This window comes from Dromiciops gliroides, chromosome 1, assembly GCF_019393635.1.
Source record: "Dromiciops gliroides isolate mDroGli1 chromosome 1, mDroGli1.pri, whole genome shotgun sequence".
Classification (NCBI taxonomy): Eukaryota; Metazoa; Chordata; class Mammalia; order Microbiotheria; family Microbiotheriidae; genus Dromiciops; species Dromiciops gliroides.
Window position 1 is genome coordinate 59,841,398 of NC_057861.1, and position 19,218 is coordinate 59,860,615.

General features: G+C 40.5%; 1 protein-coding gene across 1 annotated transcript; it reads right to left on the reverse strand.

The window, feature by feature from the left end:
• Window positions 1-2,959: 2,959 nt before the first annotated feature.
• LOC122736230 (C-type lectin domain family 4 member G-like) lies at window positions 2,960-17,476 on the reverse strand. Its single transcript, XM_043978345.1, has 9 exons — window positions 17,382-17,476; window positions 16,492-16,602; window positions 16,161-16,223; window positions 14,585-14,668; window positions 13,686-13,748; window positions 13,147-13,236; window positions 9,588-9,739; window positions 4,588-4,688; window positions 2,960-3,325 (listed from the first exon to the last, which is right to left on the reverse strand). The coding sequence occupies exons 1-9, from the start codon at window positions 17,467-17,469 to the stop codon at window positions 3,187-3,189; spliced, it is 891 nt and encodes a 296-aa protein (XP_043834280.1). The 5' UTR covers window positions 17,470-17,476; the 3' UTR covers window positions 2,960-3,186.
• Between the last annotated feature and the right edge of the window lie 1,742 nt (window positions 17,477-19,218).

Consider the following 19,218-nt stretch of genomic DNA (forward strand, 5'->3'; position numbering starts at 1 on the left):
TAGCAATTAGGAACACGTTGTTCAGTTGTTTTCATCATGTCCAATTCTTTGTGGCTCCATTTTGAGTTTTCTTGGCAAAGATACTAGAGTGGTTTGCTATTTCCTTCTCCAGCTCATTTTATAGATGAGGAAACTGAGGCAAACAGTTAAGTGATTTTTTTCAGCGTCACACAGCTAGTAAATGAGGCCAGATTTGAACTCAGGAAGATGGGTCTTCCTGACTCTAGGTCCAGCACCATATCTACTGTGCCGCATAGCTGCCAAGTTAGGACCATATCAACATACTATATATGAGAAGAGATTCCGTGGAAGTGCTAGTTGGACTGAAGAGAGCCATGGTAATGTGAGAATCAGTAGAGAAGCAAGAACACTAGATCTGGGATTAAAGGACCTTTTTACTTGTGTAATATTGAGTGGTTGAGTCACTTACTCTCTAAACTTCATCCTTCCCCTCTGTGAAAAAAAAAAATGGAGATCAACCAAATATGTTCAGCTTTCTCTTCTACTTCTAATTCCTGTGCTCTATGACCTTTGAGGACCCATCAAATTCTGAGATCCTGTTATTGGTATGAGTAAACCTCCATGCCCTCCTCTATTATGAACTCCTTCCCACTATGCGTCCACATTACAAATGAGAAAAATGAAGCTCAGGAAAAAGAATTGATTCAGAAGTGTCAAAGGTCTCTGGGGAAGGTAGACATCCAATGGAAAGTGAAGAAGTATCTTCAGGGTTTATAGGATTGGATTTGAGTCCTTGCCTTTTTTGCCAACCTCCCCCCAACCCCCTGACAAATTCTCTTACACATGATATATTGATAGCTTGAGTACTTGAATGAGGGCAAAGAGTTTTTTTTTTCTTTTTTGTGTGTGGAGACTTAAATAAAAGTAAATTCTGATACTCTCAAGGGAAAGCTGGAGGAAGAAGCATTAACTAAAGAGTGATTGTTGTGAAGTTCTTGTGACTGAACCTGATTCAAGTGAGTTCTGAGCTTTGTCAATGGACCGTTACTTACATGAGGTTTTCCCTCTAACTCTGATAATCTATGTTTTGTGGTACTTTGGAGCTGTGATTCTAGGTCCCATTTTTCAAGATCCTTTCTCTCAATTTGTTTATCTATGTTCTAAGGTCCTATTCCACCTCTGACATTCCCATTCTTTTCATTAAAAAAAATTATTATGAACTCAACAAGCATTAGTGACAAAACAGAAAATTATAAATGAAATGATAACAAGATTTTGTTATTTACTGTTTGTTTTTAAATCCATATTAAATTTAACACAGTAGTAACAAGAAAGTGAAATTATTTTTTTTGCATTTAAAAACTATGTCAGTGTTCTTTTCTTTCTTTTTTGCATCTCTTTTACTATGTCAGCTTCTCCCTACAATAAAGCCATCCTTTATATCAAATAAATATTGTTTAACAAAATAAAATAACCCATGTCTGAAAATGTCTATCTCATTTGTCACCTCTAGTCTATCACCCCTCTGTCAAGAGGTGGTAGGCAGGCTTCATCATCAAGTCCTCTGATGTCATGATTGGTCATTTCATTGATCACAGTTCTGAAATCTGACACTATCTATTCTAAAGTCTCTCTCAGCTTAGATTTTCTATGAATATATGACCAGCTGGATACTAGGCTAACCTATAAACATGTCAAACTCAACACATCAAAATCAGAACTCACTATTTTTCCTTTTAACCCACCCCTCTCTTAAACATCCCTGTTTCTGTCAAAAACACTGCCATTCTTCCAGTCCTTAGGGTTCATAAACTCAGCAGCATTTTGATTCCTTATTCTCTCATCCCACATATCCAATCAGTTACCTAATCTTGCCATCACTATCTCTGTACCATCTTTTGAAATTAGTCCCTCTCTCCATTTACTCAACCACCACCTGTGTTCAAGCTCTTATCAGTGCTCATCTGGACTATTGAAATGACTTTCTAATTGATCTTCCTCCAAGTCTCTCCCCATGCCAAGCCATCCTTCACACAGTTGCTAAAGTGACTTTTTATAAACACAGATGTGACTATGTCACTTCCTTCCTCAAATACCAGCTCTTCCCTTTGGATTCTAGGAAAAAATATCAGCTCCTCTATTTGGTTGTTAAAGTCCTTCACAAACAGACTTCAACCAATCATATGTCCTCCTCTACATCCATTCTACAGTCTGGTCAAACTGGCCTTCTCTCTCTTCAGATGGCCCTCCATCTTCCATTTCTATTGCACTGGCCATCACTCATGCTGGGAATGTACTCCTTCTTCACCTCTGCCTCACAAAATGCTTCACTTCCTTCAAGAGTCATTTGAAGTACCATCTCCTACATGAAAGTTTTCTTCATCCTCTCTTCCCCTCTAATATAATAGAAAGAGATATGGCCCTGGAGTCAAAGGACCTCTTTTCAAATGGGTCGTCCAATGTTTACTGTGTGATTTTTGCACAAGTGCCTTAATCTCTCTGATCTCAGTTTCCCCATTTGAAAATGAGGGGGTTGGACTCAATGTGCTCTTCTAGTTCTTGATCTAGGGTCCTATGATTCCTGGCTACTTTGTATTTTTTTTATCTATACTTCTCTATATATGGGGACAATTTCCCACACAGTCTTCAGTGAATGTAAATTTTTTAAAAAATGTCTTTGTATCCCCCAGGACCTGACACAATGTTTGGTACATAGTAGGTACTTAATTAATGTTTGTTGATTTGGCACTGATTGTGTTTCTCCATGGCTAAACCAAGTAATTTGACCTGAGGGAGTATAGGGGAGGACTATAGTGAAGGTAGGAATTGGGGGCTGCTTCTTAGTTTTCTTGGGGTTGGGCCAACATTGGGAAACTCAAAGCCAGCAAGAGGTCCAGCTGGGTTTGCCTAGGAAAGAAAAAGGGAATCAGCCACCAGAAAGAGATGTTTTCTCTTCTGCAGACAATCTTTTAGCTCAGCAGAATATAAGGGCCAGCAGTATAGAAGAGGCAAAGCACAAAAATATTTTATTTGTCTCCCATATGTACATGTTAATCCCATAACCCTGCTCAATTGTAGGGATCCATGGTCCAGAGAGTACAAGTTTGAAAAGGCAATGTCCAATCAGGCCTCTTATCTAGGCACCAGATGTTCCATGAAGACTGATTTGTGGCTGGAGAGAGCTCATTCAGCAAGCCACCTCCCAGCCCCTTCCACTGCTGAAGCTCAACAGATCTGCCTCTTCTCACAGATCCAGTTGTCAGAGGTTAGCTCACATGTATAGTCATTCCATTTGCCATGGTGCAACATCATGACACAGTTCTCCTTCCCCCGGCTGTCGTTGGGTTCCCCAGGGTTCCAGTTGCTGTGGTGAGACATAGAGAGAGAAAGAGAGAGAGAGAAAGTTCATAGTCAGTCTTAAGGCAGGGGTTTCAAGTTAGATTTCCATCCCTCAATTGGAATTCTAGATGCCAACTTCCCTGGTTGGTCTAGATACAGTTAGACAACTCAACTCTAGACTGGCCCAACAGATTGAGATTCTAAACTCTACGATGCTTAGGAATGCCAGGGAGAAAAGGCTACCACTTCTAGGAAGTCCTCTGTAGCCATCCTAGCCCTTAGTCATTTCTCTCTCTTTGACTTCAATTGTACTTGTTATCTCTACCCTGTACAAGGTAATGATAAATTAGTAATTATTTATCCATAAGTTCAAAGGAACCTTAGAGGTTCCTATATATATATTATATACTATATATATATATATATATATACTAGAGCTATACTAGAACAGGAATCCCCTCAAGAGCATGCCCAACCAATTTTTGGAAACCTTTTGATAAAGACTTAATTCACTACTTCCTAAAGCAACCCATTCTACTTCAGAACAGTTTGAATTGTTAGAAAGTTGTTGTTGTTTTGGTTTTTCTCATCTCAACAAATCCACATTTCCTTTTATAAAACTTCTTCCCATTATTCTTGGTTATGTCCTCTGAGGTTAATCAGAACAAGCCTAATGGTGCATCAAATAGCTTGGAGACACATATCCTGTCCTTCCTGAGTCTTCTTTTGTTTGGAGACATCTCCAGTTCTTTCAACCAATACTTCTATGGGAAGGTCTCAAGGCACCTCACTGACCTCCTCTTCCTTTTCTAGATGCACTCCATGTTCTGGGTGTCTCTTAAAATACTGTGCTCAGAACAAACCACAGCAGTCCAGATGTAATCTGATCATAGAAAAATAAATGTTTTCTGAATCTGTACATTATGTCCCCCAGTGTAGGAGGAGATGCTGTTAGCTTTCATCTTATTACCACTGAACATGTTTGTTATATAACTGTATTGAAATGGTATCTTATTTCACACACACACACACACACACACACACACACACACACACACACTATATAAACTAGACTGCTCTTTAAGGACATGAACCATATCTTATTCATCTCCATATCCCTTTCTGCATCAAGTGTTAGGGCCCCACATCTAGTGAGGACTTGACAAATATTAGTTGAATGAATGACTGAATTGGGAAGCCACTATACGCCTGAGGTCCTATTTCTTGCCAAACTCTTTCAAGGATGAGTCAGGGACCCAAATGCCTATATTCTGGGTTAAGACTCACGTGTAGCCAAGCTTTGTGTCATCAATCCACTTATGAACCCCTTCTTTGACTTTTCTGAGGCCAATCCAGTATCCCAGCTTCTCAGTAGGGGTCAGGAAGTTCTGGAAAGGGAGAGACAGGTATTTCATTCAGCTGATGTTAAACCAATGGAAACTGGTATCTGATGCCTTGACATAATGCATGGAAGCCAGAGGAAAAGCGGTCTTTGATCTTAAGGATTTGTAGCTGGTGAGAAAGGACACACAGAGAGAACTGTTAATATAAGGTGGCAACTGAGAGGTGAAACCCTGCATCCTTGAAAGAATCAAAGATCTGAGTTTCAGTACAGATCCAATCATCCAATATGGCTCTTAAACTTCCTTGAGCTTCAGTTCTTTCCTCCATATGGTAATGATATTGTTCACAGTATGCTCACAAATAAAGGCCAGATGAGAGTGAATGAAAAGATTTTTGTAACCAGCAACTATTAAAAAAAGTATATGGGCTTATTAAGATTTGTTAGTGTATGTTACATTATTATAAATATGGGGGGGGGGGAACGACAAAATCTCCATCTCCATTAAAATAGTTAAATAACCTGGTCCAGTTGGTCCAAAGGAATATGGAAGATGGAAAGATGAGAGAGACACAAGGTGAATGTGCATGAGGCGGGAGGGGAAAGAAAGGGGGAGAAAGGGGAAGAGAGAGGGCAGGAGGGAGAGAGAGAGAGAAAAGAGGGAGGGAAAGAGAAAGGGAAATAGAGGACAGAGAGAGAGGGAGGAAGAAGGAAGAGAAAGAGAGGGAAAGGGGGCACATCCAGAGGCATAGAAGCACAAGGAGAGAAGGAAGGAAGGAAGGAAGCACTCAGTGGGATAACTCTTTGATTTTCCCCCCACTCACTGGGTAGGGATGGAGAATGGAGGGGAGAAGAACATTGTTCAGGCACTTGGAAGAGAGGAGGTAAATGGTAGTGATTCATCATAAGCCACCATGAAATGAAAATAGAGACTTATTTGAGTAATGCCAGTAGGCAGCATTCTTATAGCAACCTTAGGGATTTCTTTGAGAGCATATAGGAAATGAATATTAAAGTTCTTTCAAAAACAAACAAACAAAGGCAGCCTGGATGAGAGGTATTCTTATGAATTGTAAACATTGAATTGAAGCCAGGACTCCATATAGACCAGAGATCAAAAGGTATGATCCATAGGAGGCAGAGCTACAGTGACTAATGATGAGGACCTTTGAGAAGCTGCCATGACCTCCCAACTACGAGAGATGGAAAGTGTTGGTGAACATTCAGCAGCTGTGCCTGACAAATGCTGTTAGGAGAAAAGCACTGAAAGGGGTTTTTGCTTGCTTGCTACAGATGTTCCCAGGCTAGGACTGTAAATCTCAGAGATTAGGTAGATCTCTGGGTTAGGGTTCTTGTCCCTCTGTGATCTTAGATATGAATCTTTTCTGTATCCATGAATTGAGAAGCAAAAATTATTCATATTTTGAACTTTCCGTGCCTGAGTACTTGTGAAGGGAGCTGATGGCTGCTTTTGGAGGGCTGTGGGTGGTATCAGGTACTGGCATTCCCAGATTTCACTTGGCTGGCACCAATAAGTAAGAGAGAGAGAGATGAAAAGTCCTCACAGTGTTTTTAGGTCCTTTGTGTGAGGAAGAAGCCTTTGCCAAGAGAGCTATGTATAAATAAGAGAGACTAACTGCAAGAAGAGTTTAGAAGGATAGGTCCTTGTGACCTCTGGTAGTTAACAAAAGGATCACTATCACATCCAATAGTTTCTTTGCTTTTTCCCACCCCTTAAATCTAAGTATAACACTGACTATCTTTATCCAGGCCCTTGCCTGAGAATTAGGTATGTCACATTCCACCCCACCCATAACAAGATTTTCCAGTACCCTTAAGGGGGGATTGGGAGGTGTTACATAACTTCTAGTTTCTAGTTTCTCCCTTTTCCAATGAATCCTTCAAATATCTGTCAAGGAAACCTTCCTAAGAAACAAAAAAATTATCACTTTTTTCATGTAATATAATAGTTTACCTAGAAAGTTCTTAAAAGGTCACCTAAAAATTAATTGAAATAATTAATTACTTCAACAAAGTAGTAGAACATTAATTAAACCTATACAAATCCTAAATCTTTCTGTATGTTACCAACAAAATTTAACTGGAAGAGATGGGAAGTGAAATTATATCCAAAATATTTACAGAATTTTAAAAATATTTGAGAGTCTATCTATCAAGACACATGCATAGGAAATATATGAATACAAATATAAAACATGTCTTACATAAAGACAGACTTCAGGAACTAGAGAGAGGTTAATTGCTCAAAGTTGAACCATGTTAATATTTTAAAAAAGAACAATTCTACCTCAATTCATTTACTTATTCAGTGTTATACCAATTAAACTACCAAAGGGTGACTTTATAGAATTAGAAAAAATAATGATGAATAATAATAATTCATTTTGTTGTGGTACCAAAGTCCCCCAGAAGTTTTCTGGGGCACATTGAGGAATCTTCTCCTTGAGAAACTAAACCAGAGGACAGATACGCCTAGAGAGATAAGTGGAACCAAATCCGACTGAGCTAGCTTTGGAATCTCCACCCTTCATTCTGATCTCCCTTACCCCTGGGGATATAAATTTGGGTGTGGCTGTGGCCTTTGTGTCCTGAAGAGATCCATAGCCACCCCTCACCCAATTCCTCTAGTCACCACCAGTGGGGGATAGTCCTCCCTCACTAAAGGAACTTTCCACAGGCAGATGGTCACACACCCATCAGTCTCCTATAAAAGTACCTAGCAGTCTCCTGCTAGAGGAGATTGGTACCTCTGAGACATGTGCTTTGTGCCTATCTCCCCATGAGAAGTCCAAGGATTTCTTTCATGGTTTCCCTCCCCCCCACCCTTCCCTTCCCTTGTCCCTAAATAAACTACCACCTTATTCTAACTGCTTTTGTGTGTGAGAGGGTGTAATTCTTTAAAGAGGAATTCCTAAGAACCCCAACCCCTAACCCAAACCCCATACCCCATTTCACCCATAACGATTTGAAATAATAAAAGTTCAAGAATTGAAAGGAAAAAAATGCAAAAAAAAAAAAAAGTGGGAAGGAGGGGGACCCAGCAGTACCAGATCTCAAAGTAGAGTAGAAAACAATAATTATTAAAACTATTTATCAAATCTGGCCTCAGACACTTGACATTTACTAGCTGTGTGACCCTGGGCAAGTCACTTAACCCTCATTGCCCCGCCCCAAAAAACCAAACAAAACTCAAAAAACTACTTAGTACTGCTTTTTGTTTGTTTGTTTGTTTTGGTGTTTTTTTTTTGGCGGGGCAATGGGGGTTAAGTGACTTGCCCAGGGTCACACAGCTAGTAAGTGTCAAGTGTCTGAGGCCGGATTTGAACTCAGGTACTCCTGAATCCAGGGCCAGCGCTTTAACCACTGCACCATCTAGCTGCCCCAGTACTGCTTTAAAAAATAAAAAAGTTGATCAGAAAGACAGATAAGAATCATAAAAATCATAGGACCCAGTAGCAAATGAACACAATAGCATAGCATTCAATAAAACAAAGGTTCCAACTATTAGGGTAAGGCCTCTCTAGTTAACAAAAACTGCTGAGAAAACTGGAAAGAAGTCTAGAAGAAATGAAGTTAAGACCAACATCTCATACCACATGCCACTATAAATAGGTCATATCATAAACAAACTCAAGGAAGAGGGAAGGTAATATATTTCACAACTATGGATAAGAGTTATTGTCCAAACAAGAGATAGAAAGAATCAAAGGGGAAAAAAGGACAATTCTGATTCATAAAATTGAAAAGCTTTTGTATAAACAATATTAATAAACTAAAATGAGAAGAAAAACTAGGGAGGAACTGTGGAGCAAGTTTCTCTAAAAAAAGTCTGACATCAATCAATCTACAGTATTTATTAAATATTATGTTCAAGATGTGTAGGGAACTCAAATGTATAAGAATAAGAGCTTTTCCCCAAAAGGTAAATGACCAAGGGATGTGAACAGAAAGTTCTCAAAAGAAAAAATGTTCTAAGTTACTAAGATTGAGAGAAATATAATTTAAAACCCTACAGCCCTACCACACACCCATTTGATTGGTAAAGGTGACAAAGGTAAAATGCAAAGTCCTTAACCTGGCATGCAAGGCCCTTGACAATCTGGCTCCAACCTATTTTTCCAGTCTTATTTCACATTATTTCCCTTTAGTGTTCCAAACAAATTGGACAACTAGTGGTCTTCCATCCCTTCCTTTGTGCACTTATGTAGACCCTCCTCTTATCCACTTGTTGAACTCCTTTCCTTCCTTCAGGCCCATCTCAGGTGTTACCTAATTCATGATACCTTCCCTGAACCTCTGAGACCCACATCCCCAGAAGCCATCTTCTCATGGCATTTTTCCTGGGCCTCCACTCTGAAGTGATCAAATTCTTCCTTATAGAAGAGTTATTTGTTTGTGCTAGGACCCCCATATATTTCAATGTATGATTTTTAAAGGCCAGAATTATATAGTTTAAAAAAATTTTTTTAGCATTCCCTTTTGATAATTATAATTACAAAGGTCATTTCTCTAATATTTAAGGTTTACAAAGTAATTTCCTCACAATAACCCCAGGAGGTGTGCAGTGCACCCAATTTGTAAATTAAGAAACTGAGATTGAGGTAGATTGTCATTTGTCCAGGGTTATACAGCTAGTATGTGGCAGAGCAAGGATTCAAACAGATCTTTTTACTCTAAGACCAATGTGTTTTGTGTACACCATTTATTTTGGCTTCTATTTTGCCTCTATTACAAAATCCCTTCAATGTAATTAGTGCTTAATCAATATTTGCAGAATTGAATTGAGGTGGGATATGAAGGAAGGGAAGGATTTAGAATTTATTTAGATATATGGAGTGGTTGAGGAGAGCCATTTGCCTCAGGGAATGAGTGATGAGTATATCCAGTGAAGAAGGGGCAAAACTTCTCCCTTCACTGACCTCACCTGCTCATATTGGTTATTGATGATCACTAGGTGAGCTTGCTTCTGGACACAGTCATCCCTGGCCCGGGACCAAGTGAGCTTGATCTTAGAGAAGAAGTAACAGGAACCCTGGAAGTATCTCCAGGGACTAGGGCAGGGTTTGCAGAAGGATCCTGGAGAGGGGAAAGGGAAAGGGAAAACTGTCATCAGCTTTAAACTCTTCACAGGAAGAGACAGCTTCCTTGCCTCTTACTCTCATTTCACCTGTGAATAGGGGATCCATCAGTCAGTAAGCATTTATCTACTATGTCAATTGGCAATCAACATTTATTAAGCACCTACTATGTGCCAGAGGCTGTGCTAATTGATGGGGATACAAAAAATAGCAAAAAAGGGTCCCTGCACTTGAGGAGCTCACAGTCTAACAAGATCAGAAACAGAACAGCAAAAATGGAGTGGGGATGGGGTGGTTTAATTGAGGGCAGAGGAATCTGGTTTATAGGATCAGAGGATAATAAAATCCTTCAACTTCCAGGCTCTGAGGAACCTCAAAGATCATATCATCCCTCCTCCAAAGCTATGCAGGATTCCCCTTTCTGGCAGACCTAAGAAGGGATCACTATTTGAAGACTTCCAGTATTGAGCCAGTCAGTCAATAGGCATTTATTAAATGCCTACTATGTGCCAGGCACAGTACTAAACACTGGGAATATAAAGAAAAGCAAAAGCTCATCCTTGCTCTAAAGAAATTCACAGTCGAATGGAGGAGACAACATGTATACACTTATGTACAAATGAAATATCTACTGGACAAATTGGAGATAGCCAATAGACGCTGGCATTAAGTACTAGGAAAGGCTTCATGTAGAAGGTAGAGTTTTAGCCTGGACTTGAAGGAAGTCAGGGAAGCTAGGAGGAGGCAGAGAAGAGGAAGGAGACTATTCAAGCAGGGGGAACAGCCAATGAAAATACCTGGAGTCTTGGAGATGGAGTATATGACTTGTACTGAGGCTAATAATTGTACCCACCTTGTCAAAGACTGAAGGAAGTTATAAGAAAGGTCTGTTCTTTCCCCAATTGCTCTTCCTTGTTCTTGTCTAATATCAGACATTGTAATATACTCTACTTGTTTCTTTTACCTAAATGTTTCCTATATCCTGTTCTTATCTCTGTAAAAAAAAATTAACTGTAACTAATCTGATAATTATATAACTGTACTTATATGAAAAATTATAACTATATGAAAAATGATAAGTTCATGAAAAATTATAATTGGGCTGTAAGTCCCTTCGTGGTCACCATTCAAATGTAAAAATTATTTTAACTAACTTGCTGGGCCCTAATCTGTGGATTTTTGACTGGCTGGCTATCTGACTACTATTAATTTCCTAAGCCAATCTATTAGGGCTTTTTAGAAATTCCCCCACACTGCTCCTCCCAAAATTGATAAGCAAACGATTAAGAAGCCTCTTAATTAAATAATCAAAGCAGAATTTATTTATAAAAATAAATGAAAGAGATAAGGGTAAAGAAATGCAAAATTATATGACCTTTCTGCTTTTAACATAATAAGGGCCGCTCCATCTCCATACCAACCGACCTTCTTCTAGTGTTCCCCCTTTCCATCTAACTCCCCTCCCTGCACCATAGTGACCCCCTGAAAAGCCCCTTAATCTGTCCTGTTGCAAGCCCCCTTTCTTTACTGTAGCCACTGTCTCCTTAGTGGAACCCCCCTTTCTGTACTGTCGCAATGACCCCTGCGTCTCTCTCTCTTTCACCCACCTCCCTTTTTTTTTTTCTTAGTCCTCTGGTGTCCTCCCTCACTGTCTAACTCCCTGGTATATAAAAAGCTCCTTCCTCTGACCACCTACTCACACCAAGCTAATTCACTGGCTGTACTAGCTGTAGCCAAGGGGTTCCTTGTGCACCACACCCAGGGCTCAAGGGACCATGCCCCCTGCTGAATGCCTCTTTCTCTCTTTACCAAATTCTTATTCTCCTTAATAAATGCTTAAGGCTAACTCTTGCTAAAGCTTATAATTTATTGGTGACCATTCATTGAATATTTTAGACAGACTAGCTAGAATTTTTGCCCCTTACACAACCAATCTTATTCTTTACTTTGTAAATGTTCCTCTTTAATATGGCATCTAGAACTGGATACAATATTCCAAATGTAGTCTGAAAAATGGCTATCAAGCTTCTACTTGGTGATTTCCACTGTCACTCCATAGGGAGTGGATAAGGTCAACCTGGTGAGCAGAGGACAGAGAGACTATGAAGAACAATGGAAAGCAATGGATTTGGACCTGGGGACCTGGTTTTGAATACTGGCTCTGTCAGTTACTACCAGTAAGACCTTGAGCAAGTCACACAATTTTCCTGGACTCCAACTGAGGGGGTTGGACTAGATGACCTCTAAGGCTGATTCTAGCTCAAAGTTTATGAATCTATGAATAACCCCCAAATTTCTGAGCTCTGGACAAACCTCACTATTCACTTCATCTCTCATGGGTTAGATATTTTTCCATTAAGTAAGCCTAACCTTACATTAGTTACAAGATAAGTCAATGTGAAGTGGGGTGATTAGGGGACACAAGATAGCTATCTTCCAATATTTTAAAGCTGTCATAAGGAAAAGTGATTTAACTTGTTCTTCTTATCCCCAGAAGGCAGAGCTAAGAAAAATGAGGAGGGGAGAGTTGAAAACAGACAAATTTAGGCTCTGTGTCAGTGAAAAGTTGACAACAATGTGAACTATCAAAAAGCATTAACAGGTTGTGGATTCCCTATCAAGAGATCTCAAATGAAGGTTAATGGTAACTTATTGATAATATTGCAGAGACTCCTATTCATCTGAAGATTCTACTTGATGTCCTTTGCATAAGAAATTAGGGGGAAAAAGATGATTTTAAAAAGACATAGGAAAATTCATATGAACTGATGCAGAGTGAAGTAAGCAGAACCAGAGAAATTATTTATACTATAACATCAATGTTATAAAAACAATTTTTAAAAACTTCAGAAATCTGGCCAACTAAATGATCAAAGGAGAGGGGGAGACAAAAAAGAGGAAAAATTTTGATGGTGAAAAAACAAAAAATATTAATAAAATTTACTCTTAAAAAGAAGTTCCTTCCAATTCTAAAATTCTATCTCATTGTGTTGACTACATCAGGTTGTAGTCTTATGAAGACCCCACCCCACAAGTACTTTGCAGCTCAATGTACTACAATACCTTGGAATTGAGAGGTACTTCATAAGACATCTGGTATAATTATTATCTGAATTCCATCTAAAATATATTCTATAAATGGTTATTTAATCTCCAGTAGAAGGTTTTCAGGATCAGTCTTTAAAAAGAGACCTCAGAGGACACATAATACAACTCCTAACTGAGCATAAATTTTTTATATAACAAAGTCCAAGGTGACATCCTAGTCTCCACCTGAAAACCTCCAGAATCATTACATGGGAAGGCAGGAGGGTCTGTCAATCATCTCTCATGTCTCTTGCCACCCCAGTCCATAGGAAGACCTATCTCAACTTCCTAGAGCCTTATTCCCCAGTTCCTTCTCACCATTTCCATGGCTCACAGTCTCCAGTCCATGAAACATCTCACTCCGAATGTTCTCTCGGTCTTCTCTTGCCTCAGCTAGTTCCTGAGACACTATAAATGCACATGGGATGTGATCAGCACAGAATCTGAGGTCAGGATTTTTAGGTCAGGATTAGTACATGGGAGTCAGCCCTTAGGGAATGGAGGGAAAGAGGTAAGACTAATGAACCCAGAAGAAGATGGCCCAGAATTAGACTATGCTATAGGGTCATAGTAATTTGATGGAGATAGGTTAGGGTTGATCCACAGAGAGGGGTCAGGGCCAGTCCATTGGAAGGGATTGACATCTATCCAAACGAAAGGATTAAGATCAATGTGAGGGAAGAGTTCGGAAAGAGCCCATTGAGAAGGGCAAGAGCCAGGTTGCAGGTGTAGGAGTCTGGGATAGCCTATGGGCAAAGGTGGGGTCCAGATGGGGAATGAGAGAGTGGGAGGAGAGGGAATTTTGTGGGTGTCACAGGGTTGGAGGGTGTACATCAGGTCCTGAAGTCAAAACATACAGTTGGTACTCAGACTGGCTTGAGTCTCTTGCAGGTTCCTCAACTCTTCAGATGTTGTTTTAGCTGAAGGAAGACAAAAATGCCCCACCCCCACCTCATGTGAGCATCTCCTTAGGAGCCACAAATAAAGATTGTCAGAGTTGAAAGAGACTTCTGAGATCCTCTAGACTGACCAGCAAAAACTATAAATGGAATTCCCTCTGCAATATCCCCAACAAGTAGTTCTGTAGACCCTGATCGAAGACATCCAGTAACAGAAAACTCACTATCCCCTAAAAAGAGGCTATTATACTTTTGGACAGCACTAATCAAACAACTCCTTACCCTCAATTTCTTGTCCCCCTAGGTAAATCCACTTGTCTTTTCTTTTCTTTTTTCACTTGAGCCTCAGTTTGTCCTAAGGCAGCTCCAGACCCATCCTTATCTGGGACCCCAGTCACCAATATGATACTCAACAATAGAACAAAGCACAGAAAGAGACCTCAGAAGACTTTGATTTTGTTTTGTTTGTTTGTTTGTTTGCTGGGCAATGAGGGTTAAGTGACTTGCCCAGGGTCACACAGCTAATAAGTGTCAAGTGTCTGAGGCCGGATTTGACCTCAGGTCGTCCTGAATCTAGGACTGGTACTTTATCCACTACACCACCTAGCTGCCCCTCTCAGAAGACTTTGAGACCAAAATGCACACTTACCAGATAAGGAAACTGAGGCCCGGAGAAATTAAATATCTTGCTAAGATCACATGAGGAACAAGTGGAAGAGTAGAAATTTGAACTCAGGATTTGTCACTCCAAATTCAGTACTCTTTCCACTGCTCTATGATCAAAGTTTCCACTTTGGAATCCTCAAAGAGGGACCTGCTGAAGAATCCCCATCCCTGTGGCCTTGGTTTTCTCTTACCCTTTGTTTTTAGAGTCTGTTGCTCATTGTCCAAGGTGCTCAAGGCTACATGAAGATCTGCCAGCCTCCCTGAATTCATTGACTCTGGTCACAGAGGAGGAGGATGGAGAGAAGGAAGAGTCAACCCCACCAGAGAAGTAAGGAGTCAGTTCAGAACTTGAACGCAGGAAAGGGATCTTCCTATCACAGAACACCATTCAGTGTGGCCACATTGCTTTTTATGCATGTTTCTATGCCCATCTCTTCCCTATCCCATCCCTCATATTGTCCTCACCCTTTTCCCATTCTACTTCACCCCCATCCCATGCCTTTCTACATTTCATCCTTTATCCTATCCTTTATTTTATCACCATATTATTCACAAATATCAACCATTGTTTCATCTCTATCCCTCCTTTTCCTCTTCCCCCTCCTCTCCTCTACTTCCTCTCCTCTCTTTGTCTATCTGTCTGTCTCTCTTTGTCTGTCTGTCTGTATTTCTTTCTCTATCTCTCTCAAACACAAAAGAGCACACACACACACACACACACACGCACACACATCATCCAATCTCTAGGTCCATTGGCTCTTCTGAAGGTTAAGAACTACCCCCAAATATCTATCTATCTATACCACCAGGGCTTAGGCATCACAATCCCCAAAATGCTACTGTCACTTCATTGGGAGAGACACAGGATTCAGGGCTTTCAATCTCTGATCAGCTCCACAAGCAGCCTGGTATCTGCTTCATTTTTGCCCTATGTCCTAATTCCCGAGTGACCCAATCATAATCGGTGCCAAAGATTTGCATCCAGATGTAATCCCTCCCTCAAAGACCCACTGAACATGATTCAAGAGACACAACATTTCCTTCTATATATTCAATCCCTTGTATGTGCGATGAATAATAAACTATATGTGCTGTTCTCTCTCCCTCTGCCATAACCAGATTAAAGTACCTCATGCCAAAGGATGACTGAGTTCAAAAGCACGTGTCATAGGATCAGAGATAAAGAGCTGGAAGGGTCCACAGAGACCACCTAGTCTAACCCTCCCCCCCCACACACACACACCTTTTTTTAAAAAATGAAGAAAATGGGGCTCAGGGAAATTAATTGCTTTCTCCAAGGTCATATAAGTAGTATAGAGGCAGGATTAGAACCCATACCTTCTGATTTTAGAGCCAGAGCTTTTTCCACTGCAATACCCTGCCTTGAGTACCTTTTTATTTCTTTTTTAGCCCATTGGGTGATTGGTGATTGTGGAGAGTACTGACCACTATACCTTCTCTGGTTAGTTATCTGCCTTCCCTCCCATGCCTATTTCCCATCCTTAATCTTAACACCATTTCAGTCCCCATCCTTTTTCCCATCTCATCCCCGAATCAACTCCATTCCACTACCCATCTTACCACTCCATTCCATTCCCCATCCCTTTTTAATATTACCCCGATCTCATCACTATCCCACAACCTCTTCTATTCTCTTTCCCTCTATTCCTTTGCCTTCAAGTGTGGCCCAATTGAAAAGACTATGGGCAGAACCCAAGCATATAGGCTCCTGACCCAAAAAACTGAGGGAAGTTTGGGTTCACTCACCATTGACTTGTATTCCTGCCAGTTGCTCGTCCAGATGCTCCACCTCCCTTGATAAATGCATGACTTGGAGAAAGAAGGGACACATTTTTCTCTCTCCCCTTTATTCTTCTCTTTAGTTACTTCTTCTCCCACCCTACCTCCCTCTTTTTATCTCCTTCCCTTCATCAACAGTTCTCATAGTTCTGGTACCCCATCCCAACTGACTTTAGGCTTCCATTTACTCCCTATCACCCTCCCTATCCCAGAGCTCCCGGGGTCAGGACCCTAGTAGCCATGCTACTAAAGAGGATCTGGACTCCTGGATCTCAACCGTTCTCCCCCTTCTCCTCACCCTTGGCCAACAGCATACTAAGGAGAATTATCCATAGAAAAGAGGTCACGGAAAATAACAGGTAAAGGGGAAGGGCAGGACGGCCTCCAGGAAGCTGCTTCGCCCACCACCCTGAGGGAGACACTGATGTTAGAGACAGAACAAGAGAGAAAACCTCCCCTACCACCCCTTCCCACATATATGCCTGGTCTTCCTACAGAGAACGAGGTAAAGTTCACTCTACACCTACATACTCTTTCGGGGACTCTTGTGTTTGTGTTTGTGTTTGTGTGTATTTAAATCTGGAAAAAAACTTTAGAAATAATCTTTAAGTTTGGGTCTGAATCCTTATTTTACAAATCAATAACTAGTAAGTCAGAGAGATGAAGAGACTGCCACCTATACAGTAATTGGCAGAGCTGGTAGTTGAACCCATTTCTATACCATCACATGCTTTTGGAAGAGGGAAAAGGTTGGCGGGGATCTGAGGGAAATGAGGAGTTTGGGAGATTTGGGAGGAGGGAAAGGTTGGGGGGAATTGGAGAGAAAAAGACATATGGAATAAAGAGAAAGGTGAGAAGCGTGGGGATATGGCATTGAGGGAGAATAATGAAGGATCAGGCAGAAGTGGAGGAGATTGAGGAAGAGTGAGGGCAGATGAGAGAGAAGATAGAGTTGGAATGAAAAGAGCTTGGGGAAAACGGAGGGAAAATAAAATGGAGGGAGGAGATGACAGAGAAAGGAAGAGTTTCTCAGGGAACAGAGGGAAGAGGGACAGAATCTAGAATTCAGAATTACCCCCCTTTGGCCCAGGGACCTTTGCAGAGCTGAGAATCCAACAAAGCATCCAGCTCTTTAAGCTTTGGTAGGTCTGTTCAGTAAGGGACAGGATACCCAGACCTTTAGCTCACCAGCTTCCCAGGGTCTCCATTGGTACTTGGTGTCAGCCATCTCAAATTCCTCAGAGGTCTCGCATTGGGTGTATTGGGCAGATTCCATGGGTGTGCAGCTTTCTTTGCTCTGGGAAGCTCTTGCCTGGAAGGTTATTTTAGGAAACTCCACCCTTCACTTAAAAGGAAATGTTTCATTGCTCCACCTCCTCCTGTTCCCTTAACTCCCCCTAAATTGTTCTTCTTCCTATCAGTTTTCTCTTACTCAGTACTTAAGTCTGCAGAGGACCTTGTCTGCACCTGGGAGCTGGTAGTAGGAGTAACTAGATCTTTCAGAGCCCACTTAAGCATGTGGCCATAATAGCTGTGTTCAAACCAGAAGTTTCCACATGAAAGACAAATAAAATTTGTTCAGTTTGGGAGGACAAAACTAGTAGCTATAGTTACTGTGGAAGTTAGAAGGAAATTACTTCTGTTCAAGGTGAGGAAAGATATACTAATGATCAGAACTGTCCATAAGTTCAATGTCCTGCTGCCTTGGGAAATAGTCACTTGAGGTCTGCTGGTGTAGGCTGGATGACCTTATATATGTATAATATATAAGGGACTCCTGTTCAAGTACAGGTTGAATTAGACAATTCATAAGTTCCCTTCCTACATAGAGATTCTATGGTTCCCCTTCTCTTTTCCTGGTCTCGAGCCCTAGGATTTTGAAATGACTGAGCAGAAATCTGGGATCTATTCATCCAATCTTCTTCCATCTCTCCAAGGTACCCAGCTCCATTTCCTGCTGACATCATGAAAGAATATAGAGGCTCCAAAAGTCAATCATGACTGTCCATAGCACCTCAAGTTTGGCATCTCATTAGTGGAGTTGGAAGGGAGCAGGGAGTGACTGAAGGAAAGTCTCTGTACTTTATACCACCTAAGTTGTCTAAGTTGTCACATCCTCCAATCACTCTACCCCTTCCTGCTTTCTCAATCCATTAGCCCCATCCCACTACTTTTGTCCTCTTCTCCCTTTGATCAATATCTTTCTCATTTTGATTTTCAATTTCTATTTGTTCGCTGACTTCTTTCCTGTTGCTTGTAGACATGCCCAGACCTCCCTCTTAAAGACAAAAAACCTTCACTGGACCTTTCTACCCCCTCAAACTATCATCCTATAGTTTTCTTCTATTTCAGTGCCAAACTCTGAAAATAGATGCTTACATTTGTTGCTTCCAATTTCTTACTTCCCACTCACTTCTTTTTTAATTCAATTTTATTTTCTCCAATTAACAGGCATTTATTTTATTTCCATCCTACCTCCCTCACAAGAAAAAAACAAATCTTGTAACAAATATGCATAGTCAAGCAAAACAAATTTCCAAGTTGGTCATGTTCCAGAAGTATTTTTCATTCTGCATGGTTAGTTCATCCCCTCTGTCAGAAAGTGAGTAGTATTTGTTATCATTGGCCCTCTAAAATCATAGTTGATCATTGCATTCATTAGAGTTCTTAAATTTTTCAAAATTATCTTTATAATATTATTATTGTATAAATTGTTCTTCTGGTTCTACTCCACTTTGCATCAGTTCATAGAAGTTAATAACCAATACACTTATATAATTGAGGAAAAATAAAATATTATTTAAACAATAAGAAAAAAACTTTATTAAGCACCTACTATGCACCAGGCACTGTGCTAAGCATTAGAGATAGAAATAAGAAAAAGAAGGATAGTCTCTGTCCTTATGGTGCTTGCAATCTAATGGGGAAGGCATCTGAAAAGTGAGAAGGAATTAGAGAGGGCTGCCGGAGGGTACCCAGAGAGGAGTAGAAGGAGGGGAAGGGGGGTGGAAGAGTCCTGTGTGAG